The 23,918-nt window shown below is 38.3% G+C and overlaps 5 protein-coding genes and 1 non-coding gene across 7 annotated transcripts; 5 read left to right on the plus strand and 1 right to left on the minus strand.

The window, feature by feature from the left end:
• The first annotated feature begins 835 nt into the window (after nucleotides 1-835).
• On the plus strand, nucleotides 836-3,418 carry lin7c (lin-7 homolog C (C. elegans)). Its single transcript, XM_077519105.1, has 5 exons — nucleotides 836-1,050; nucleotides 1,915-2,033; nucleotides 2,723-2,794; nucleotides 2,862-3,071; nucleotides 3,206-3,418. The coding sequence occupies exons 1-5, from the start codon at nucleotides 1,014-1,016 to the stop codon at nucleotides 3,371-3,373; spliced, it is 606 nt and encodes a 201-aa protein (XP_077375231.1). The 5' UTR covers nucleotides 836-1,013; the 3' UTR covers nucleotides 3,374-3,418.
• A 2,905-nt stretch (nucleotides 3,419-6,323) lies between these two features.
• On the plus strand, nucleotides 6,324-7,853 carry LOC144016958 (large ribosomal subunit protein P2-like). Of its 2 annotated transcripts, none has more exons than XM_077518166.1 (5): nucleotides 6,324-6,435; nucleotides 6,930-7,053; nucleotides 7,144-7,192; nucleotides 7,457-7,555; nucleotides 7,756-7,853. In XM_077518166.1, the coding sequence occupies exons 2-5, from the start codon at nucleotides 6,931-6,933 to the stop codon at nucleotides 7,830-7,832; spliced, it is 348 nt and encodes a 115-aa protein (XP_077374292.1). In that variant the 5' UTR covers nucleotides 6,324-6,435; nucleotide 6,930; the 3' UTR covers nucleotides 7,833-7,853. The 2 variants fall into 2 exon arrangements, with proteins under 2 accessions (XP_077374292.1, XP_077374291.1); XM_077518165.1 differs by lacking the exon at nucleotides 6,324-6,435 and adding an exon at nucleotides 6,480-6,628.
• A 1,023-nt stretch (nucleotides 7,854-8,876) lies between these two features.
• Nucleotides 8,877-8,948, plus strand: trnaw-cca (transfer RNA tryptophan (anticodon CCA)). Its single transcript has one exon. It is a non-coding gene; the product is annotated as a tRNA-Trp (tRNA).
• Nucleotides 8,949-12,410: 3,462 nt separating this feature from the next.
• On the plus strand, nucleotides 12,411-14,696 carry fth1a (ferritin, heavy polypeptide 1a). The gene is made up of 5 exons (XM_077519106.1): nucleotides 12,411-12,688; nucleotides 13,051-13,156; nucleotides 13,640-13,786; nucleotides 14,077-14,202; nucleotides 14,306-14,696. Exons 2-5 carry the CDS (start codon nucleotides 13,055-13,057, stop codon nucleotides 14,462-14,464), a joined length of 534 nt encoding a protein of 177 aa, XP_077375232.1. The 5' UTR covers nucleotides 12,411-12,688; nucleotides 13,051-13,054; the 3' UTR covers nucleotides 14,465-14,696.
• Nucleotides 14,697-15,268: 572 nt separating this feature from the next.
• Nucleotides 15,269-17,637, minus strand: mcee (methylmalonyl CoA epimerase). The gene is made up of 3 exons (XM_077519108.1): nucleotides 17,584-17,637; nucleotides 16,650-16,990; nucleotides 15,269-16,028 (listed from the first exon to the last, which is right to left on the minus strand). The coding sequence occupies exons 1-3, from the start codon at nucleotides 17,609-17,611 to the stop codon at nucleotides 15,876-15,878; spliced, it is 522 nt and encodes a 173-aa protein (XP_077375234.1). The 5' UTR covers nucleotides 17,612-17,637; the 3' UTR covers nucleotides 15,269-15,875.
• On the plus strand, nucleotides 17,622-23,591 carry mphosph10 (M-phase phosphoprotein 10 (U3 small nucleolar ribonucleoprotein)). The gene is made up of 11 exons (XM_077519107.1): nucleotides 17,622-17,795; nucleotides 18,424-19,060; nucleotides 19,143-19,318; nucleotides 19,416-19,581; nucleotides 20,770-20,911; nucleotides 22,059-22,126; nucleotides 22,226-22,363; nucleotides 22,450-22,560; nucleotides 22,760-22,867; nucleotides 22,948-23,178; nucleotides 23,315-23,591. Exons 1-11 carry the CDS (start codon nucleotides 17,710-17,712, stop codon nucleotides 23,459-23,461), a joined length of 2,010 nt encoding a protein of 669 aa, XP_077375233.1. The 5' UTR covers nucleotides 17,622-17,709; the 3' UTR covers nucleotides 23,462-23,591.
• The last annotated feature ends 327 nt before the right edge of the window (nucleotides 23,592-23,918 follow it).

The following is a 23,918-nucleotide window of genomic DNA, read 5'->3' on the forward strand; positions in this document are numbered from 1 at the left end:
TCAGTGAATGTACTAATCACTATACAATGCAGAACTTTGATGATGCAAATCCCTCAGGGACAGTACAGATTCATCAGCTAAAGCCTTGAAAGCGTCAGATCCCTCACAGACAGGATGTGGTCCAATAATCCCTTGGGGGGAAAAGCACAGAGAAGCTCAGCGCAGCTTTTAAATGAATCCATCAAAATTTATCATGATAGTTTGCTGGTTAATTACAGTAGGTTTGCAATCTAATAACAGGCAGTTCTGCTCAATATTAAAAGCAATAAAAATCCTTATAATTCAGCAGGTAACTGGAAGGCGGTACCATCCCAATCTTGAGGACTGAGTCAAATACTGTACAGTACTACTTGTACGCCTATCATATTGCGCAAACCATGATGTTGTTGAGGCAGCAAGCCAATAGAGGGCACTATGGAGCCGCCCCACTCAGGAAAAACGTGAGAGGGGGAGAAATAAATACAATATCTTGAAATACAGATTATGGATATCTATTTCTAAAGAGTAATTTAAATATTAATATAGTCATGATGAGAATAATTTTGTTCAAGATTCCTCCACCTAAAACTAAATGGGGCATGAAGCACTTGGGCAATGGGTGTTCAGTGGCATGTGAACCTGTACTTTTGCAACCAAGGATTGGAGTGTTCATAAAGTGGTAATTCACCATTAGGAGGTATTACAAGTTTATCAGTTAATCATAATATTAGCTGAACTGCAAAGTAAACATAGTTATTGTCACTTTAGTCTGTTGTATCATTCTTTTATTATTCAAATGGCATTTTTGGAATAGCAAATCTGTTTTCCGGTGCTATCTGAATGCACCTCTGTTTTCCGATGCTATCTGAACGCACCATGACACTGGCCACTAGCCTAGCCTGCTAATTTAGCTAATCTGATTTATCGTCTCGGTTGAGAGCACATAACGTCAGCAAGGATTACTGATTTTAGTTTCCCATAGCTGCAATTCAACGTAATATCCGCGTGACATCAAACAGCGTCTCGGTAGGAAAATGGCGTCACTTGGGGAGCCCGTACGTCTAGAGAGAGGTAAAGTTAATTGGCTAGCTACTGTAGCTTCGAAATGTTTACCGAAAACTAGCGTTAGCCAAGTACACACGCGATCGTTTCAAAGCACGTCGGGGTACACGTTATAGTACTACACTTCGTAGTATGTTTAATGTTAGCAATTCATTCTGTCTGTTTTAGAAGCCGAGAATGTTGCTTCAGTTTTAATATAAACACCGTCCGTCATATTACATCGTATCGTAGCTAATAAGCGAACGTAAGGGTACTGCCGGCTTCGTTTATGTGTAATGACAAAGAGTTTTACATTCATTCTGTATGCTGCTGCAGTAACATAATAAAAAAATAATAATAATAATGGTTAAGTGGATTCCAACATGGAGGCTTGTTCTCTATGAAAAACCGACATTAGCCCTTGTTAGCAGCTCTGCAGTGTAATCGCAAAAGCTGCTCCATACATTATCATTTGAAAGATCGACTATTTGAGACAATCAAGCAAAAGCATATTAAATTCGCTTGGGGGAGAAGCTATTTTATTTATGAGTACATCAATTTATATGTTGATGGAGCATTTCGTTTTCTGTTTATCTGAGTTTTTTTAATGGTTTGGGAATAATTGTATTTTGTAGTTGTAGTTTGTTTCTGCTTTTTGGAACATTTTTCCCTGTTTTATTTATTTTTTACCATGATTCTGATAAACAAAAAATAATATTCGTAAATATATTGGGGGGGCTCACTCTGAGAATCAAACGATTAAAAAAAAAAATTACTCAGGAAAGCCGGAGTTTTTTTTCCTTCTTTTTCAATTAAATGCAACTTCCGTACTGTCGGACTTAGTTTTCTCAAAGCCTTTGTTTTGATTGGTACTTGTGCTTTGTTTGTTGACAGATATTAACCGTGCCATTGAACTGCTTGACAAGCTCCAAAGGACAGGGGAGGTTCCTCCTCAGAAGTTGCAGGCCCTGCAGAGGGTCTTACAGAGTGAATTCTGCAATGCTGTCAGAGAAGTAAGACACTTGCCCAGGCCCTGTGATTGTTTTGAATAATTCAGTTGCTTGGGTTTGGTTTGCCTTGTTCCTCCTCGTGTCAATTACAGTAGAATCGCCTCAGTTGAACATAATCTGTTTCGTGACACTAGTTAAAGTGAACAAATGTTAATTAGTCCTCGGCTCAAACTGTTGCTATCATAAAATCAGTTATTCATCTGTGGGTATGTGTTCTCATAAGATTTGGGTGTGGATATTCGTTATTTGAAGGAAAAACCTTCTCGAAGTCGATGCTAACTTCCTGTTAGCATTTGCTAACTTCCTGTTAGCACTGAGCTAGCGATGTTTTAAAAACAAAGCACGTTTTGTATTTAAATATACAGTGTTTGTAATTGTTAATGTTGTATTCAGTTTTACAGTTAATTCCAACTGCGGTGTCATTAAACAGCTTAAAGGATGCTTAAAGACAACAGAATAACCGGAATAACATACACGTACAAACTTGCTAGTTGCTAATGCTACGCAAGCAAAATGGTGCATTCAGGGTACTTCCACAGCGTTGGAAACTTTGGCTTTCTTCGATAACATTTTAAGGGGAAAATAATCAGCATTTGGCCCAATTGGCTGGTTGTTTTGGCCGATGTTTGAAGGCCAATAATTGGCGGCCGATTAAGTGCAAGGTTTGACCTTTGGCTAATTTATCGCCACAGGTTTATGAGCATGTGTACGAGACAGTGGACATTAACAGCAGTCCTGAAGTCAGAGCAAATGCCACAGCAAAGGTACGATCATCCAGTCAATATGTTACAATATATTTCAAGTATTAACAAGGAAACTTGAATTGTATAGGCGACCGTGGCAGCTTTTGCAGCAAGTGAGGGCCACTCGCACCCACGTGTGGTGGAACTTCCCAAAACAGAAGAAGGCCTGGGCTTCAACATAATGGGCGGAAAAGAGCAAAACTCTCCAATTTACATCTCACGGATCATCCCAGGGGGCATCGCCGACCGACACGGTGGCTTGAAGAGAGGTGATCAGCTTCTCTCCGTCAACGGCGTGGTAAGTTCCCCCCCCCCCCCCCCCCCCCCTACAGTCAAAAGGTCTCCATCCTTTTTCTAAGGTTTCATTTTGTCACATTTGCTGTCATAGAACAACTGTTTACCAGTCAGACTGTGATATGTTCTCTCCTACAGAGTGTGGAAGGTGAGCACCATGAGAAAGCTGTGGAATTACTTAAAGCAGCTCAGGGCACAGTGAAGCTGGTAGTGAGGTACACTCCCAAAGTCCTCGAAGAGATGGAGTCACGTTTTGAGAAAATGAGGTCGGCGAAGCGTCGGCAGCAGAACAACTATCCCCAGTAGGGTTGTCCTCCTCTAGCCTTCAGGCCATCTGTTCGGCTCTCCTTCTTATATCCCAACTCAAAAACATTCTAACGCACACACAGTTTTAGTTGATCCACACTAAAGTATATATGTTGTGCTTAGTTTCTGCCCTTTTCAGCAGCATTTAAACATTTGCCCGTGGTCACTGTCCCTGTCCTGGACAACCACAGCCAAGGCATGGGCGCACATTGCCAATCGCCAGCCATCTCCGTAACCAGGGCAACAGATTCAGGCTTGTATTTTCTATTACAATGGTCATGTAATTGAAAACCTGCCTGGATTGAATCACATCCATTCAAAATGTCGGAATGTGTCCTTAGATAAGGTTTTCAGAAACATTTTGTTCCCACCAGCTGAGTTGTCCAGTACTACAGCTACTCTTGGTGCAAAAGCGGTGGAAACACTTATTGGCCTCTCATCATTGAACGTTTTGCTATTTTGGAGACATGTTCATTTTGGAAAGTTTTTGCTTCAGCTCACAATTGTCAGCATAGCTAACTCACATGTGCATTATTTTGGGAGTTGGCCATTTTAATGGTACTTAGTACAAAACTTTAACGAGGAACGTTTGCAATTTCACTGGTTGTTGTTTTTTTTCCCCCCTTTTTCTGTCCACTGATTGTTCATTATAGTTCTTAACATATAAATGTGCAGCCTGAAAGAAGCGGATATTTATGAGTAAAGACTAGGAAAAGGTTTTATAGCGTGGATTAGTCGTCTTGAGGTTTGGTGTGCCATGCTACAACCAACTCATCAAAAATTGTGATATGTCTCTTCATCTTAACTACAATATGTGGTTCCTATTTTCAAGCATAAACAATTTCACCACGCAACAAATCTGATAGCACACTGTATACAGCCACTGCAACATCTTCAGAATATTAGCATATTTATTTACACTTATTTATTATCACACTACACTATAAGCAGCTTTGCGTCACAACACAAAATTCCACAGAGAATTATATATGATTTTGACTTAGTGTTTTCGCCATCCACCGAGTAATCCATGTCTGTAATACACTCGTGTATGAATGCAACATCTGTGGTTTTTGTATAATTCTCAGATAATTCCTTCATAAACTGTAATGTTAGTAATTATTGTTTTCATCAAAAAAAAAAAAAAAAGTCTTAGCGCTACATGGTGACTTACAGTAGTGCACCCTTTCAACCAAACAGCTGTTTTCTTATTTACGAGTGGAATACCAAACACAAGCTAATTATTCCGAAGCACTGCCTTGTTTTTCCAGTAACGGAAAATGATTGTAACAAGTCGGATGATGTTACTTGTTATCTTTAATTTCCCCATGTAGTGCAAGTAACCATGGAGCTTATTTGGAAATATGCTCAAAATAAATACAATAGTCTGACTCACGGGAACACAAAATCAAAATGTACACACAAATCTATGCAAAGCATTTTTAAAAATAGGGGATATTGTCCTCAATTGCTGCAAAACAGTTTGTTTTCATGTAGAATGTCAATTTAGAATGTGTCCAAGGCTGTGCAAAGCTGAATATGAAGAAATCATTCAACAGGCACAGTGAAATATATTTGAGTAACAAAACTTTTTGAGAATTTCATGGGCTTCACCTCTACTTTTTTTTTTTTTTTAAGCTCCAGTCTCCTTGTTCTGTTTTGGTGGCACACCACTCCATGTACATATTATAGTTGATGGAATATTGTAATAGTTAAATTAAGCTTGTATGGTTTTATCCCACAGCAGCATGTTAGATTTCGTGCTCACATGCATTTTAACATACTGAATGTCACTGACTGTCATCAAAATATTGTGCGTCAACTCAACTCTAGCCATTTTGCGGAATCTTCCTATTGGGACAGTCAATAGAGTATTTTTTATAATAGCTTTCTTTTGATATTTTTCTCAATTTTTGTAAGTGTTTTTGCTAATAAAAAAAATCTTGGGGCAATGTGAGTATGTCTGTGTTGAGTACAATAGCAGGGCTGTATTCAGACAGTAAATTGTCAGTACTCTGCAGACAAACTGGCCTACGTCAACGCTCCCTTCTGAGATCTCAACTGGTCTTTGTGCTCTCTCGAATTCCAAGAGCAAACTTGCAACATATGTGAAGCTTTTGATAATGTTTTGAAATATTTTAGTTGTGCTTGTTAATGTTACTTGCCTGTGGATTGTGTAATGTATGTGTTCTTTCTTTTTATTTACTATGTTGTGTTCGTGTGGAATGTAAAGTGTAGTAATAAAAGTGCAAGCTAAATAAATGACTGATTTAATTGAGATTTTTTTCCATTATATTTTCTCACAATCCCAGTTGGTTGACACTTCTTTTGAACTGTCATAACAAGTGTTATATAACAATAACATCAAGAACAATATACATTTTTGCACAGCAGTGTGATTAAAATATCACCTGCAACATTTCATGTGTGTACATTTATTTATTTGGAAAACTGAGTGTAAATGAGAATGCAATATTATTAAAGCCACATAATTAGTGGTGGGATATTTCTTCCTAAATAACTTATCAAAACAATGTTTTGTGGTGTGTCGGCTTATTGGTGGTTTTACAGTGTGGCAAGAAATGGGAGGTGCCACGAATATATTGATACTAAAATCAAATTTTCAGTTTAAATCTTACTGACCTCTCTGTTTTAATTAAAACCGTATTTTTGAAGAAGGAAATTGCATCCTACCGTGATGTTTATGTTTACCATCCCAGGATGACCACAGACAGGTATGCTATAATTTATTTGTGGCGATTATAAACATTCAGCTCCATCTGAAGCGTCTGCCAACCCTTCGCTACCCCAGGTAAAACTGTCTAGACATGCCACAGCATATGTTTAATCCAATTTAATCAATATAAATTAAAAAAACAAACCAAAAAACACTTACATGGATGGATCATATACATGGCACAATAATACAGCAGGTGGCGCTTAACCTGAAGCTAAACAAAACGAAGAAGAAACGAGTGTGCGTCAGTTTTGGTTGTGTGACGTCACTTCCTTTCTGTCTACGCTAACCTACCAGTGGACACGCGTTGGCCTTTCTTGCTCAAGTGAGTGGCCTTTTAAAGGCATTTTATTTATTTTGTAACTGGTCAAATGAACCACGTGGTACAGTAAATATGTTGTTAAGAAAATACTGGTTGATTACAACGTGTTTTGATTAAATGAAGGTGTAAAACTTGTCAGCGCGGTACCGAAGAGAATCGCCACATGGTAGCCTACTGATAGAAACATGCATCGCCAGTGAGAGTGATTTTTTATTTTTTATTTTTTAAATAAGTTGTCCCTTTTGTGCGTGATGTGAAAATTGTCGACTGTACGAATAATTCAGCAAGTAGTTAAGGAGGTAAACTAAACTAAATATTGGTTGAAATTAAAAAAAGCGTTGGTTGCTATTAACTTGTATTCAAGCAACCTCCCGGAACTGCTTGTCGGCCACTATTTTAACGCTCGTTCCTGTCATTACAACCATAAGCACAAATCTGAGTATTGTACTTAAAAGCCTAGTTACTTTACTAAAATTTGTTTTAATGACTTGTTACAGAATGCGTTACGTTGCTGCTTACCTGCTTTCTGCCCTTGGTGGCAATGAAAATCCAGATGCTAAACACATCAAGAAGATCCTGGAAAGTGTCGGCATTGAGGCTGATGACACCCGTTTGGAAAAGGTACCTGTTTGGGTGCTTCAGAATTTCCTTTGTATTTAGGCTAAATGTTTTTACTTGAGTGGCGTTCATGAATGTCATTGACTTTGACAGGTCCTGTCTGAGCTCAAAGGCAAGAAAGTGAATGATGTGATTGCTGCAGGTGAGTGTCAATATTTCATGTCATTGTGGCATTCCAAGAGTGGTGCAATATATATCGATATCGGGAAAAACATTGTGATATACAAACCCAATTCCAATTAAGTTGGGATGTTGCGTTAAACATAAAAAAAAGGATTTGTAAATCATGCTCAACCTATAATTATTTTTTCCTAACTCATCTCTTGACGATGATGGCCAACCTATGTGAAAATGATCTCCATCCTCAGTTTTAACATACGGTACAATTCTTGAATTGTCTCTTCAGGTATGGGCAAACTGGCCAGCATGCCAGCGGGCGGTGCTGTAGCAGTCGCCACCTCTGCAGCTGCTGGTTCAGGAGGAGGAGCCGCTGCCCCTGCTAAAGGTGAGCGTCAAAGATTGCCACCTGGTGTGGCTCTTAGCACTTAGAGCATCAGTTTTATCATTTCAAGTTTGCCATTTTCCCAGTTCACAAAGTTTTAGGTGGCTCGCATAATCACAGATACATCAAAATTTAGTTTCTAGAATTATAACTTAAAAAGAAATTCCAGAAGACTCACCAATTTCTTTGCTTTTCTTTTTCAGCTGAAGAAAAGAAGGAAGAGAAGAAGGAAGAGTCTGAAGAATCCGATGACGACATGGGATTCGGTCTTTTTGACTAAGCGCTCTGTATGGAATAAAAACAAATTAAAAAAAACAAAAAACCGTCTTGTTCTTATTCTGTTGTATATAAACTGCATCATAAAAGATCCCTGTGTCAAAGTGTGGGTCAAAATTGTAATACTGTAACTGTGCAAAGTGTAAACTCTACAGACAGTGAAACTATGCTGCAGAGTAGTTAAGAATCTTATGGGTAATTTAATTGTTTGGGAAGACGATTCAATGATTCACCCTTTAATCCCGTGGTCGTAATTGTGGGATAAATCATTTTTATACCACCAAAAAAAGTATTTTACCAGTGCGGTCATACGATCGAGAGGTGCTGGGTCCAAACCTTGGATCAAGCCCAATTGTGGGCGTGTTCTGAAATTGACTATCCTGTATGTGTTTATGGTCAATGTGTGTGTCCTCTTTGGCTGGCGACCATGTACTCTGCTCAAATTCATTTGCTGGGATAGGCTCCAGCGTGCCCGCAACCCTACTGTAATGAGGAATGGGGGCATTGGAAATTGTACTGTATTGTAAATGTTCGAGAAATATATCACGGGAGGCTGGAAGTTCAAGGTCTTTTTACAGCAAATTAAAGATTTTTTTTATTTTATTTTTTATTATCGCTACATGATAGCGCTTTTTATGGTAGTATTGCCTCCATCCATTAACTGAAATTAAATTGAAACTTGCTATTTTGGGATTATTTAAGTATCGGATTGTAAAACTTGATTGGAGATTCATGAGTTCATTAACTGCTTGGTGCACTTCTGTCCAGAAGGTGGCAGTAAGAAATTTAGGTTTTTAATACCATCTTTAACGTTTAAATAAAATAAAATAGTGTGGCAAGCGTTATTTAGGGTATATATTTGCAACTATTATTAAATCTCGACAGCTCAGAAGGTGTCAGGGTCTGGGCTGCTGGTTCACTTCCTGAACACTACTGGTGTGGTGTCCTCAAATAAACCAGCGACGTCTTCACAGCCGTGTGAAATAGTCCGAATGGGCTTCCCGTTTTGCAGAATTAGAATTTAGAAATAAAAGGAGGATTGAAGTGTGACTCTGTGGCGCAACGGTAGCGCGTCTGACTCCAGATCAGAAGGTTGCGTGTTCAAGTCACGTCAGGGTCAAGGTTGTTTTGTAGGAAACACTAGCTGAAACCTGCATTAGCTTACGAAACTTGCGCACCATCTTGTGGATTTGAAAATGAGTTGTTGGTTATTTACGTGTACTTGTTTCCTACATTTTGTGAGGCAATTATGTAAACTCCGCCTGATTGTGATTGCACAAGAAAACCACTTAGTCATCTTGTATCTTTGCGCTGCATCCAAAGTTTCTCAATATTTTTGTCAGCTATAGGCCGCATGATCGCACATTAATTAAGGGAGTTTTTAAAATTCCTAAAATATCTTAAACTAAGATGATCACGGTCAAATAAGTCAGCGTCAAGAGTTACTGGATTTGGAATGGCAGTAAACACATGGTAGAAGACGTGCAACTGATAATGAGTTTACACAGTGGAAATGTTGGAGGTGTTGGTAGCCCTGAGATGGGTGGAGAAAGACAAATTAAAAGGTGTTTCAATGTTCAGATTCAGCAACCACATTAGAACGTTTACGGTCATTCCATTCAAACACCGTCGAGATATTTGATATGAAGATCTTCAGTCAGTCAGTAAATCAACGCGTGCAAGTAAAATTTGTCCGGCTTCCTGTACATGTAGGGGTGAAAGGAGAATGAGATGGTGAATATGGCAAAGGAAACTTTGGAGAAAAGGAAATGAATGTCAGTATTAGTCCATTGGAGAGAGTACGAGTGTTGTATGGTGCAAAATCATTCAATTGTGGCAGGGAAGATGGGACAGAGAACGAAAAGGAAGACATTTGTACAGGATTTAAAATAACACGAAAGTTAATTGGGTATATATAGTGGGCAGAGAGAAGAGGAAACAATGCTGACAAGGGTAAAGTTGGATCATTGTGGATTCAATAACACACAAGGAAACTAGGGGTGGGACGATACGGGTAAACCACGATTCGATACTGTGACGATATTTGGCTCACAATATCGATAATATCACGATATCTATCTACGATTTTTTATATATTGTCAAAAAAAAATAGCAATATATCACAATATGTGACTGAAAAAGCCAACAAATGCCCATAAAAAGGAAAATGTCTAATTATGCATTTATTCAGTGCCAAAAGTTTTACATAGTGCCTTACTGCCACTGAGCCTTTTAACTGTAAACATTGTAAAGTGAGACAAATTAAAGTGCATAAACATTTATAACATAACACTGCACAACTGGACACATTATATCGATATCTATCGTCAGTGTATCGATAAATTATTGCAACAGAGAGCGCAACAATATATTGCGATATCGATTTTTTCTCCCACCCCTAAAGGAAACTATAAAACAGGCTTATGTGAGGAGTGCCAGGAAGAGGAGTCGGTGGAACATCATGTTAATGCGATGTGGAAGTTATGAGCCTGAGCGAAAGTTAATGAAGGAGAGATTAAGGGAAATGGGGGTGAGGGATTTTAGTTTAGCAGGGGTAGTGAGAATCGGTGATAGGACTTATGATATTGATTTGATATTTAAGTGATGCAGGGCTTTGTAAGAGATTTATTTGAAGTTACAGCATGGATCAAGGAACAGAACGAGGTGGTAATTATGGTGACCCACAAGTGCATATATATATTCTCCATATATATATATATATCCTTCCAACTGTATTGGTGCATTTTTTTTCCCTCCCTGAATTATCAGGACAGCACCCATTACCCTTCTTTAACTTAAGATATTTCGTAATAGGTATGAATGACAAGTAGTCGTGTCCTTGTGGTGAGTCATAAATACTGTTTCTTCATATCAAATTGTACTGTGACAGCACTGGAAAAGTACACAGGCCTGAGTCAGTAAGTTGTCTTGAGCAAAACCCTTGTCAGTTATGTTCTTGATCCTCTGTGACCTTACTAACTATAGCCATTTATTTCCTGATTCAAATCGAGGGCTAATTTGAACTCTTTTCAATATAAGAATTTAGTAGTTTACAGAAAGAGGAACATGATAGAGTTGGTGTATTCCCTTCATTGTTGTCTCTCTGTTGTGCAGTGTTTTTGTCAAGGTGAACAAGCCGATTGATTCAAGTGCCTTAGAGCAGACTGAGACAAAATGTTCCAGTGGCCTGTTGTTTTGCAAACCTTCCAAAACCAAATTATGTCATTAAATCAACAATGAACATAATGCAAACTTATACTTTACAATTATTAAACATTTTGACTTGAACAGGAATAAATATTCTGATTTGTGGCCCCCAACCTTTTTTTTGTAACACTGACCAGTTTCACATAAATCATCATCAAATTATAATTTTTCTCAATTTTTCTTTTGATAAACAACCTACTTATGTTTGGTAGCAGTTAACTTTGTGACTATGCTATCACAATAAGTTTAAGACAACAGAAACCACAGCATAATGAAACAATAATTTACAGTTGCGCTTATAATGAGCACAACTGTATTGTATTGTGTGGAGAAAAAAAAAGGCTTAATGCGCATAAAATCCATATAGTGTGGCAGTTGTTTTGATATTTTCATAGGTTGAAGTGGACTTGAACATAGATGTGAATCATGTCAATGTTGGTGCTGATTCATAGCATGTTTGTGTCATCAAGCAATATTTAACTTTTGTACTGTACAGCACGTGCTTATAAATTTACATCGTGTAGCAGGTGGCAGTAGGGGTTGGGTTAGCAAATATCCGTCACAGTTTTGAGGCACCGTGACGCTTAATTTAAATGATGGGGTCTACACTACAGGGACAACAGGGACGTAACAGCAACGGCAGATAATCACTGTATTTAATGGAAACGTTCATGTTTACTTTTGTAATTTAGTACGGATTTATTCAATGAATGAATGAATGAATTAATGAATTTTACTTTTACTGAAGGAGCTGACTAATGTTCTCTACTTTTAGCTGTCTTTTTTTCCCCCTTTTATTAAATACGTGGCTGTAATTCATTCTACTTGCCTACAGAGCTTCAGTACTTTTGCTACCTCTACAAATTACAACAATCAGAAAGCGCATGTCATAAACTCGATCGTATCGAGAAAAAGAAAACCTGATCATACGATTTCAACAAACAACGTCTCAGCGGCGCCTCGGTTCCTTTTTTCTTTCTTTCTCTTCTTCTTCTTTTTTTTTTTTTTTAATTGAAACTTTGCATTTAAACATTCACAGCAATAAACATCAATTCCAAGTTTCCATCTTACTTACATTCACAATATTGTAAACAAAAAACAATCAATAATTATACATAAACAAGAAAGACAAAAAAAATATAAAATAAAATAAACAATAAAAACAAAATAACATAAGGCACACAAAACGATTCAATTAAGGTCAACAAAAGATAATTCACTAAGCGTTTTCAATGTAAACAAACTCTTCTTGTGACTTGTCACCAGAAAAATATGAAACTTGGGCATGGATTTGAGAACTCTTGCTTTATGCAAATAAAACGGCGGCGCCTCGGTTCCACCCTTTGAAGAGGAGGACCAATGACGTCATGCTTTGCGCCTCCCTCCGATTGACGGTAAAGCTGAAAAGCTCAGTCACGTCTCGATAGCGGACAGTGAAGGTTACCTGCTTCAACAGTGCTTGAACGGCAACCTTTCAACTGTCTTTAGTTCATCACTAAGACCAAAAGAAGATTTGACCAAAAAAAGAACTCAACGGCCGTGGTTAACCTTGCTATCCAAATTGCTTTATCTGGCAAGCTAACGTGTTTGTTGTGCTAACTACGCACGTCCTTTCAACATCCTTTTCGCAAACAAAGACCGCTCAGACGTAAGGTAAGAACACTTCTACTTAATTTCTTGTAATGGGTATGTGTTTATTCTCGACCGACGTCGTCTTCGTCAAGGATGTTGTTTATTTGTCGTCAAATGAGGCCTTTGCGCAGTGTAGGCCTTGCTGCTAGCTTGTTTATTTCAACAACGTGCACCAACCGTCGACGCAGTTTTCTTCTTATTGACTCTTAAAATGCAACAGCATAGAATATATATATTTTTTTTTACGACAAATGCAAATAAAGGAATATTGATGGAGAATTAAAAATTTAATAAGGGTTGTTTCTCACTTTTATTTGTGCATCTGTAGGTTTCCTGGGGTTAGATAGAGCATGTGCTCAAAAATAATTTCTTGCATATTTCAGAACAATGAGTTCCCAAGTGAGACAGAACTTCCATCAGGATTGCGAGGCTGCAATCAACAGGCAGATCAACCTGGAGCTGTATGCTTCCTACGTCTATCTTTCAATGGTGAGTCTCTGTGCCTCATGGACATATTCAAATGTGATTGGGTCAGCATGAATGAAAATGTGTTTTTGGTGAAGGCACTCCATAATCAACTAGAGTAATTCCAGACAACTCCCACCCCCTGCCCCAAATGCACACCTGGTACCTGCAAACACATCAAATACCTTCTCTGGTGGCCACGTAATTTAATAGAGGTTGAAGTACATTTGAGATAAGGTTAGACTGTTTGCCGCCTGCCCTCACAATGCAAAGCCAGCGCCCAGCTGGCAAGAGTAGATAACTTGTTGGACATATGCAAGACCATCTTTTTAAAGTTATTATGCAACATGATGCAATAAATAAAACTGACTTTTGAAACTCATGTTAGTTTTTCTTTCTCATTTTGTTTGTTTAATACTGGGCATCAAACCAGCCCTGTTTCAGCAAACTACTTTACTTAGTTAATAAATAGCTCAGACCTCACCATTCTTATGTTCCTGTTCATAGGGTTACTACTTTGACCGGGATGACCAGGCTTTACACAACTTTGCCAAGTTCTTCCGTAACCAGTCGCACGAGGAGCGCGAGCATGCCGAGAAGCTCATGAAACTTCAGAACCAGCGGGGTGGGAGGATCTTCCTTCAAGATGTCAGGGTATTGATTCATGTTTCTTTTTATTCCCGCCCCATCACTTATTGAGTACACTTATTTCAATGCTACGGTTATTTTAACACTTATCGCAAGGACCAAGTGGGGAGGGCAGTACAGGGTGAATGAAGATACTGAGGGTGTGTGCGTTTTAGTGCTGCTTATCTTTTGCAGGCACAAACAAGCCCCAAGACTGAAGTAAAACGTTAGACTGGAAACTCATGATTAACCTACTTGGCTGAAAATGACCTCATATTCAATATAAAATCTTTTTCTTGTCCTGTTTTGTGTTCCAGAAGCCGGAACGGGATGAGTGGGGCAGTGGTGTCGAAGCTCTTGAAGGTGCCTTGCAGCTTGAAAAAAGTGTCAACCAGTCACTTCTTGACTTGCACAAACTGTGCTCTGAACACAATGACCCACATGTGAGTTTTAAATGGAACCAAAGATGTGAATATTTGAGTTAAATGTGGATACACAGCAGAAAATCTTTTTATCTATATATATAACCATAATTTAATGTTTCAGATGTGCGATTTCATTGAGACCCACTACCTGGATGAGCAGGTGAAGTCCATCAAAGAGCTGGGTGACTGGGTGACCAACCTGCGCCGCATGGGTGCCCCACAGAATGGCATGGCCGAGTACTTGTTTGACAAACATACTTTGGGCAAGGAAAGCAGCTAAATCCCTCCTGATTGCTTCATTTGTCTTGCTTTGTGTTTGAAAATGTGAATCCATCTTTATGCTAGCGGCCAGTATGTTAGTAATTTGGAATGTATCCTCACGTTAGACTTGCTTAAATAAACTTGTGCTCGCAAAACGATGAGCTTGCTGTATCCCACCTACCCATATTGGTATTCTTGACAAATGTTTAACACTGAGCTGTCAATCAGACCAAATAAAACACCTGAAAGATGATTGACACATTTTTTTTTTTTTTTTTTTGTGTGCTGCCTTTAAAGATATTAACAAGGCTAGTAGGCTACCTAACCAACATGCCAGCTGTGCTGTATTTCCCTTCATTTATGAAACCAGATGCTACTTTACATGTAACTCATTACATTTTTAGAATTGTCAGTTTCTAAACGGTTTCCTGCTTGTTAGGAAACATCAGTGTCATTACACTTGATGTTTTAAAGGCCTGGGCATTCCAACCAACGTTCTTTACCAGGAATATACTTGCTTGCATAACCAAATACTCAATACTGTTCAAGGACATGTTGGGAACCCTTGCTGTAAATCACAACGAAATATTCCAGTTGAAAATCTTGAATAATTGCTCTAATGATTTGAACTGTTGACATAAACATTACCAATGCAATTCATTAACCACTAGTGGTCTGGATTCAGAATCTGACTTTAAAATTTGTCACAGGCTGCACACAGTGCACAATTTAAAATTTCCCTTGTATATGGTAAACCCTTCATTTCATAATTTTGTAATATAAATTCTGGTTATGTTACACAATAAGTAGACAGTAGCCTATGTCCATTTTCTGAGAAGTGTAGTGGATATACAGTTTAATGATCAATGTAATTCAGGTTTATGTACAATTGTGTTATCACAAGTGTCGGTTTTAGGGATTGACAATCATACAATTAGGTATTTTAGCCATGTACGTCTTTCAGCACAACTCAATATTTACATGTACACACATAATGCTGCAAGAGCCACAAACTTTGACAAGTTGTGTAAATTGATAGAAATGCACAATTCTGAATGCCAAGGTACTTATAAGGCAGTGGTGACCAAACTCGGTCCTTACGGGCCAGAGTCCTGCAGGTTTTAGGTTTCCTTTCACCACCACAGGTGGTATACGATCAGTTCATCAGCAGCTTCTACATAAGCCTGATAGCGATCCTGTTGATTGGAATCAGCTTGTGTTGGATGAGGGAAACCTGCAAAACCTGCAGGACTCCGGCCCTCCAGGATCAAGTTTGCCCTCCCCTGTTAAATCCATCACCAGCAGGATTTTTAATTCAACTCATACCTTATATACAGTTTCAAAACAACACAAACAGAAATTTCATGGCCAACGCAAGCTTCTGCTATTTCTGGCGTTAAAGGATCAACATAAAATGTGCTTGACTTTCTTCACGCTTCCTCAAGTTCAACGAGTACGCCATCACAGTCTTTGGGATGAAGAAACATCACTGGTTTCCCATGCGCTCCTGTTCGTGGCTCTGCCGCAAGAGTTCTGATGTTCTTTGCTTTCAGGTCTTTGATCGCAGCGTTGATGTCGTCAACCTGCAACAAATGTATAATACTCAAAATCATCTTGTATGGTCATCAAAATTGAGTGTGATGTTCTGCAGTTAACAACGTACACTATTAAAGGCTTTTAATATAAAGTTCTAAACCGGCAGACATTTTTATAGAAGTTCCTTTTTGACCAAACAGAATTTCTAATAATATATTTATAATCATATTTATTTATTTATGTTGGCAAAACCTTGAAGTTGGAGTGCAACTTGTGCACTGTGCAGTAGGACGATCATTTATTTTCTGCTACAAAACAAGAAAATGTTTCAAATTCAATGTAAAAAAATATTTGAAATACTATAATTATGCAAGTGGATGAAACAAAATGTACTAAATTACTTATTTTAAAATTAAAAAAGGTGAAAATGTATAAATTTAAATAACTCAAAAATTGGGATAATTTTTTCTTTTTTTTTCTCTCTCTTTTTTTTTTTTTTTTTTTTTTACAGTTATGCAGATTTTGTTATTGTGGGGTTTAATAATTGAAATTGTAATTGAATTTTGATTAATTACACAGCCCTAGTCAAATAATGCTGTTGCGTACAGCATGACATGCTTGAAACCTGTAAGAATGTGGAAAAACAAAGTACCTGTGATTGTGCTCACCTCAATACAAATGTGGTGCATTCCACCAGCTTTGTTCTTTTGCAAGAATCCAGAAATTGGGCTCTTCTCCCCAAGAGGATGGAGAAGCTCCAGCTTTGTGTTGCCGAGCTCCACAAACACCGTGTAGACGCCATGCTCTGGTAGAGGCACTTTTTCACTCACTGTGGCCCCGAGGACGTCTCGATACAGGGCTGTGGCTTTGTCCATGTCTGGGACAGCAATGGCAATATGGTTCAGCTTGCCCAGGTTCCACAGTGACCCAGGGATGCCCTGATGCAAGGATGATGAGGTCGAATGTGCCCTCCGGAGTGTGAGATGAGAATATCTTGAAAGACTGGAAACTGAAAACAAACAAACAAACAAACAAACAAACAAACACCAGGACAAGAGGCTGAGATTAATACAGTATTGGTTTGTCAAATTTAAAGTGTGATTTGTTGATCAGCTCTTACATTTTTCTGTGAAAAGGACATATGGAGTGTTGCATAAAGATTACAAGTATTGATAAGTTAAAGAACTTGTTTCAACATAAATCTCATCAAAGTGACGCAGCCAATATCTCTTAAAAACAAACAAAAAAACAAAAAACCACAACACTTCATTGTTGACTTCCCTTGACAGCAGCTTATTAGTAAGTAATTAGCAGCAGACAAGTTATGATGATTGATTAACAGCTGACAATAGTGAATACTAGTTTAAGGTTTAAAGTGATTTTTGGCACCGACAAACAACTTCAACAAAATGTTTAATAATTTGCATCGTGTTTAAGTAGCTCGCGGTTACCAAGTACGTAATCCTGTTGTCGCTCAAACCAGTTTGATGCAAAACACATCGCATGACCAACCGTTCACGTCTAGCCTAATATAAAAGAAATTACAATAGTAAAAAAAAAAAAATGACTCCATACATAATTATGTCATATATAAAAACTAACCTGCAACCTTCAGAAAAGCGGACGCCATGTTTGAACGCCAGCTACTGAACGGAACAAAAATACATCGAAACGTTTCTCACAGAGCCTATTTATGTGCGACACCGCGATTCTCACGTGTGAGCAACGATGGCTAAAACAGACGAATGTGGTACATTGGACGAATGTTTGAATAACCTTAACGTCAACACACAGCATCCAGATAACTTTCTGAGGCAAGTGTTATTTCTACGCATGGCTGTGCTTTTATTGGAAAACTTGTTTCAGCGTTGCATTTTGGTGGTCTACCGATCTAGCTAACTGTTAGCTTAAGCTAACTTTGCAAATTGTGCCGAAGTCTTCATGAATGGAGTAATAAAGTCGATTATAATACAATTACAGTAAAGAGGTGGCAGTTACTGATTACTGATGCGGTAATGTTTTGGACAGTATAAAAAAAAATCCAATGTGATAAAGTGAGCTACTTTCTGTGATATGCATTGATAATGCAAAACATATATACATGACACATTGTGAAATACTGTACTTATTAAATAGCTTGTAATATACCTAGTAAATAAAACTCAGCTATAAATTGTGATTTTGAGTTGCTTAATCACTTAGAATTGTCATTGATAAGTTGTAGTTTATGTATTTTGCAATGTGAAATTTTGCATTAATTCGTCCTCAGTCATATATCCACATTATTTGTTATGTATTCTGGGGCAATGCAAAAACAAAAAAAAAGTGTGAATTTTCGTTTTAGTTGTACTGGCAGATGCACACTATAAAACAACAACAAAACATTTAACAACAAACGTAAGTTGCTAATAACATGCAATGACTGTGTTTATATTGTTGCAGCCTTCAAGATGCTGTGGCAGCAGATTTTACATCTCTCACCAAAACCCTTTATGACCTCCACAAAGCCCAGGAACCAGCAGAATATAAAGGCAGCCCGCTTGTTCAGCTGGTGGTGGAAAACTTTGATGAAGAGCAAATCTGGCAGGAGCTGGAGCTGCAGAACTCTGCTGTACTAAAACACTTGACAAATGCAGTTGATGAGGCTTTGTCTGATGAAACATTAGCAATACTGGAGGAGGAGGAGATGGATGACGGGACTGGGGATGAGGAAGAAGAAGAGCTTGATGAAAATATGGATGAAGAAGCTGAAGAGAAGCAAGATGATGGATTGAAGAAAATGGAAGCAGAAGATTACACAGATGAGGACTCTGATTTAGATTTTGATGTGGATGCTCTGGAGAAGCGCGAGAAACAAAAGAGGAAGCCCGCAGAGAAACAATCCAAAATGAAGGGCCTTCCCTCGGAAGTTGATGATAAATTCTTCAAGTTGTCAGAGATGGAATCATTTCTTGATGACATGGACAAACAAGAAGGGAAGGAAAACGATGAAAATGATGTGGATTATTTTCAGGACCTGCCCTCAGATGAGGATGAAAATTTTGACCTTGAAATGATCTCAAAGCCAAAGAAAAACACTGTACGTATTGTCGCATCTCTCCATTTTGATTTAGGATCTCATGGAATATATGCATTTTTGAAATTATTATTTATATTAACAGGAGAAGAGCTCCAGAGACCTGAAGTACAAGGATTACTTTAGTGCTGCCGAAGAGGCAACTGCTGATGCAGACGAGCAGGTGGATAGTGAGGATGGCAGCATGCACGATGAGGAAGATGGAGAAGAAGTAGATGATGATGATGATGATGATGAGCCTGGCGACGACTTTGACAAAGAGTAAGACTAATGATTTAAGTTTATTTTTTCTTTTGGACGTTTAAAATTTCAAGCGTCTCAATGGTTTGTCACAACATATTTATCTGCTTTTTACAAGGAATGGCGACATGAGCCAGGCAAAAGCCTCTCATAAAAAAGTGACCTTCAACCTTTCTGGAGATGAAGACAGTGAAGGGGAGGACCTTGAGGATATTTTTGGAGGGAAAAGCCCAAACTCAAAAAAATCTCAATCCAAGTCATCGCATGAGAAAATTCAAGAAAAGGTAATTGTAGTACTTAATTTAGTTTTCTTTTGTGCTGCAAAAGCCCCTGTGATGAGTTTTAATGCATAAATAACATAGTTGTTTTCAGACTTCTGCGTTGAGGTCAAGAATTAAGCTTTTGAAGATGCGCGAGCATACACAGGGACATATTTTGCGTCATAGTAAATCACAGCATACCATCCAAAAATATCACAACAGTATTTACTTATTTTGTGTGAAATAGGGCTAGTTTAGTTGAACACAAAACCAATATGTTGTATGATTACTACCCCTAGCAAAAGGTATGGAATCACCAGTCTTGGATGAGCACTCACTCAGACGTTTTATTCTGTAGATCAAACTCAGGTTAAAAAAAACATGAAACAATCGTAAGGTCATTCCAAAGTGCAACATCTTGGCTTTCAGAAACACTAAAAGAAATGAAAAAAAAAAAAACATTGTGCTGGTCAGTTTTATAGAGCAAGTGCAGTAAAATAAATAAGGAATCACTCCCTTCTGAGGAAACAAATATGGAATCACTCCATTTTGCGCAGAAAATAAGGATACACCCAGTCAATTTCCTCTCCTTAATTGGGCACCTGCCTCAAATGACATCTGCTCGTTAGTCAGCAGTTAAAAACAGTGCAGTTATCACCCCTTGGATGGCTGCTGGACAAAGTGGATTGGCAAGAATCATGGCTCCAACAAGGTTGATGTCTCTTGAGACCAAAGACAAAGATGATCAAACTGCACAATGTTTTTTCTTCATTTCTTTTAGTGTTTCTGAAAGCCAAGATGTTGCACTTTGGAATGACCTTACAACTGTTTCATGCTTTTTATCTGAGTTTGATCTACAGAATAAAACGTCTGAGTGAGTGCTCGTCCAAGACTGGTGATTCCATACCTTTTGCTAGGGGTTGTAGTAATGTGTGGATAACACTGGTTAATTGTACCTTCTGCCATCCAATGAAAGAGCATTTAATTTTTCTGCCTGTTACTGTATGTCAACAGCATAGATAAATAAATGAACAATGATGATTATTTGTAGTCAATAAATCATATTTTTTTTGGCCAATTAAGTGAAATTTGATTATTTCCCACAGCACCATGGTTACCGTGACCAACAGATGAGTCGGGCAATACTGCTGCACACATCACACATCACATTGGAAAAATGTATATAACAACTTCTTCACATGATGTGCGCAGATGTCTCAGAAGATCGATGAGTTGGAGAAAGCCTCCCTTGCTGAAAAACCGTGGCAGCTGTCTGGAGAGGTGACAGCGCAAACCCGCCCGGAAAACAGCATGCTTGAGGAAGATTTGGATTTTGAGCAGGGATCCAGAAAGGGTAGGTAACACTCTGGGACATGGGTGCGCGGGTGAAATGGTGAGAGCTGCATCTACTGGGTACATGGGTAGGGATGCACCGAAATGAAAATTCATGGCAGAAAAGAGTAAACAAATGTTCATGCTACAGGTAAATTCATGTGTCATGGAACTTATTTTTTTTTTCATGTAGATGGGAACAGTATAATTCAATTCCCCCCCAATCCCCCATTCAACAACAACCTTGACCTCTTATGTGGATGATATAAATCAGATCTGTCACTGATGTGACTTCAGACTGGACATTAAATTAAATAAGGTCGCACTTACACTTTGCTGTGGCGTAAGGAATCTGCATGCTAAACGAGCAGTTCATTGTCATGACTGCCGCTGGTGCTTCTTCGGCTTTCATTTATTTTTCTACTTGTGTTGGGTGTTTGGCAAGCACTTTTGGTGCATTAATGCCACCTTTTCTTAGCGTCCTCAAAACGTCGGTAATGCATGACTGCTTCCTATTATTTTCCATGTCCTTAGATTTTGTTTTTGCGGTTGGCGTTTACTTTGTGTTTTACCGCCTTTGACCAGAAGGTGTCGCTGCAGCTAGCAAAATAAAGTCAACACATTAGTGAAAGGGGATTTTGGGTGCCATCCGAGCTCTAATTTAGTTACAGCCACAGGACCAGCCAAACTATTAAAAAAAAAAAAAATGTCATTTATATTCTGAAAAAAATATTGCATATGAAAAGATGGTATTTAACAAATAAATACATAAAATAAAATTACAATTTTGTTACCATGCACTTGCACTGCAATGTGAACGTAGCCTAAGCCTCTGTTTCCTTGATGCACATGCTTTTGTGGCCTCTGGACAGTTAGTCATCAGCAGCCAGGCAGTCTTGGTTGGTGGGGGAAATCCGTCTTAAAGCTTGTTTCCCTGTGTCAAGGCATCGCCTTCGCTCAGTTAAGTGTGATGTCTGTGCTTGCTTGCCTCATCATAATATCCTGTTGTGTTGTTTCGGTGACAAACGTCTCTCTGATGCTTTCGTAAAGGCCCCCAATCCTGAGGCAAAAAAAAAAAAAAACCTGTGCCAAAAAAGCCACTCTGTGCTGATAAATAAATCATTTTTAAAAGCTGCTCTCTGACTGTAAGATTTGATCTGTTCTGTCAGCTCCTGCTATCACAGAGGAAACCACACTGCATCTTGAAGACATCATTACACAGAGAATTAAAGACCAGGTTTGTGTACACATTTCCATCAGTTGTATTACAGCGTTCTACAGTTCAAGTTGTTCCTGCTTGTAAAATGCAGCTCTTTTCGACTTTTTTCCTCTCAAGGCGTTTGACGACGTGGTCAGAAAGGAGAAGCCCAAAGAGGAGGTGTTTGAATACAAGAAGAGACTAACGTTAGACCACGAGAAGAGCAAGCAGAGTCTAGCAGAAATTTATGAGCAGGAATACCTCAAGCAGTCACAGGTTCCACTTCTGTCTCATGTTCACACTTCTGCCATTTCTGTCTTTTTTTTTTTTCTACATTTCTGACATCTTCATAATGATTTCAGGCAAAGACAGAGGAAGAGGAGAACCCAGCCCATGTAGAAATACAAAAATTGATGGATGCACTCTTCTTAAAACTTGATGCACTCTCCAATTTCCACTTCACACCTAAACCAGTAAGTTTGATTTTTACATGTCAGATAGAAAACTATTTTTTTGATATAGTAACTAAATGACATGGAAGATGCAGATTGACACAAGTGCAAAAAAATGGTAGCAATACACGAGAAAATGATGCTACAAAGACGTTCCTGCGCTTTGATTTTCGTCGTTTTCAGACGTCTCGCTCAATTCGTATTTCTTTTGTCGCTCCAGTCTGTGCCTGAGGTGAAGGTGGTTTCGAACATGCCGTCCATCACAATGGAAGAAGTGGCTCCAGTCACTGCCAGCGATGCTACACTGCTTGCACCAGAGGAAATCAAGGTTTGCAGTACTTCATATTTTTTAAGCGAAAATTATGCGGCTGGTGCCAAATGTCTCAAAATGCCTTCTTCCAACCAAAGGAGAAAAACAAAGCTGGTGATATTGTGGGTGATTCTGAGAAGACGTCAACAGACAAGAAGCGCGAGCGACGACTTAAGAAGAAGGTGAAACATTTTAAAATCAAGGAGAAAGAAAAGAAGAAGAAGCTGAAAGAAGCCAGTAAAGCCGGTGACAACAAAAAGCCAACAAAAGCTCAAGCAAGAGAAGACCTGAAGAAACTCACTAAAGGAGGCAAAGCTACTATACTCAAGGTGAGTATCCTTTGTACTACTTACCTTGAATACTTTTTAAAAGTGCCACAAATGACAATCAATTATGACAATGAATTATTGGGCAGTACTTAATATATGTATCAAATATGACTAATATTTTTGTTACTTGTTTTAGGATGAGGGAAAGGATAAAGCACTGCGCTCTTCTCAAGCCTTCTTCTCTCAGCTGCAAGATCAAGTCAAAAGACAAATCAAAAGTGCAAAGTCGCAGCCTACAAAAAAGAAACGCAAAGAGGTTTCTGCCAGCAAACTCAAGTTATAGTGACTGTTGCTTTTTTTGTGGATGCTTATATTGTACAGAGTCCTGTTTTTTTTATTATTATTATTATTAACCTGCAATCTTTGAATTTTGAAGACACATTTGTTTTAATTAAACTGAAACAATATGGAAATGTTTTGTTTTTCTTTGTATATGTGCCTGCACTGGGTGATTATGGAAGAAGCTGAAATCGCATAAAGTTTGTGTTGTCGTGATAGCAACATTTTGATACAAAGTGACTCGATACCAGTACTGAAATAGTACTTTGGTGAAAAAAAAAAAAACTATTACAAAATCAGTAAAAAGCAGGGGGATAAAATCTCACATTAAAAATCAATTCTTTTTATTTGCATTCATTCAAAAAGTTACTGTATGGATACTACTCACAATTATTTTTGATAAAATAAAAAATCAATTTTGAGGAAGTCTTGGGCAGTATAAAATCTCATTGAACATGAAA

Source organism: Festucalex cinctus, chromosome 4 (genome assembly GCF_051991245.1).
Source record: "Festucalex cinctus isolate MCC-2025b chromosome 4, RoL_Fcin_1.0, whole genome shotgun sequence".
Lineage (NCBI taxonomy): Eukaryota > Metazoa > Chordata > Actinopteri > Syngnathiformes > Syngnathidae > Festucalex > Festucalex cinctus.

What these genes read in the sequence shown, in the direction of transcription:
- lin7c (XM_077519105.1), top strand. Translation starts at nt 1,014, where the DNA reads ATGGCGTCACTTGGGGAGCCCGTACGTCTAGAGAGAG. An exon ending in TCTGCAATGCTGTCAGAGAA is followed by an intron (nt 2,034 to 2,722) that starts GTAAGACACTTG and finishes TTATCGCCACAG; the next exon opens with GTTTATGAGCATGTGTACGA. An exon ending in GAGCAAATGCCACAGCAAAG is followed by an intron (nt 2,795 to 2,861) that starts GTACGATCATCC and finishes TGAATTGTATAG; the next exon opens with GCGACCGTGGCAGCTTTTGC.
- LOC144016958 (XM_077518165.1), top strand. An exon ending in GAATGATGTGATTGCTGCAG is followed by an intron (nt 7,193 to 7,456) that starts GTGAGTGTCAAT and finishes TTGTCTCTTCAG; the next exon opens with GTATGGGCAAACTGGCCAGC. An exon ending in AGCCGCTGCCCCTGCTAAAG is followed by an intron (nt 7,556 to 7,755) that starts GTGAGCGTCAAA and finishes TTTCTTTTTCAG; the next exon opens with CTGAAGAAAAGAAGGAAGAG.
- fth1a (XM_077519106.1), top strand. Translation starts at nt 13,055, where the DNA reads ATGAGTTCCCAAGTGAGACAGAACTTCCATCAGGATTGCGAGGCTGCA. An exon ending in CCTACGTCTATCTTTCAATG is followed by an intron (nt 13,157 to 13,639) that starts GTGAGTCTCTGT and finishes TCCTGTTCATAG; the next exon opens with GGTTACTACTTTGACCGGGA. An exon ending in CTGAACACAATGACCCACAT is followed by an intron (nt 14,203 to 14,305) that starts GTGAGTTTTAAA and finishes TTAATGTTTCAG; the next exon opens with ATGTGCGATTTCATTGAGAC.
- mcee (XM_077519108.1), bottom strand. Translation starts at nt 17,611, where the DNA reads ATGGCGTCCGCTTTTCTGAAGGTTGCAG. An exon ending in CGCTTTTCTGAAGGTTGCAG is followed by an intron (nt 16,991 to 17,583) that starts GTTAGTTTTTAT and finishes GTTTGTTTTCAG; the next exon opens with TTTCCAGTCTTTCAAGATAT. An exon ending in TGCACCACATTTGTATTGAG is followed by an intron (nt 16,029 to 16,649) that starts GTGAGCACAATC and finishes CATTTGTTGCAG; the next exon opens with GTTGACGACATCAACGCTGC.
- mphosph10 (XM_077519107.1), top strand. Translation starts at nt 17,710, where the DNA reads ATGGCTAAAACAGACGAATGTGGTACATTGGACGAATGTTTGAATAAC. An exon ending in CAAAGCCAAAGAAAAACACT is followed by an intron (nt 19,061 to 19,142) that starts GTACGTATTGTC and finishes TTATATTAACAG; the next exon opens with GAGAAGAGCTCCAGAGACCT. An exon ending in GCAAAGCTACTATACTCAAG is followed by an intron (nt 23,179 to 23,314) that starts GTGAGTATCCTT and finishes TACTTGTTTTAG; the next exon opens with GATGAGGGAAAGGATAAAGC.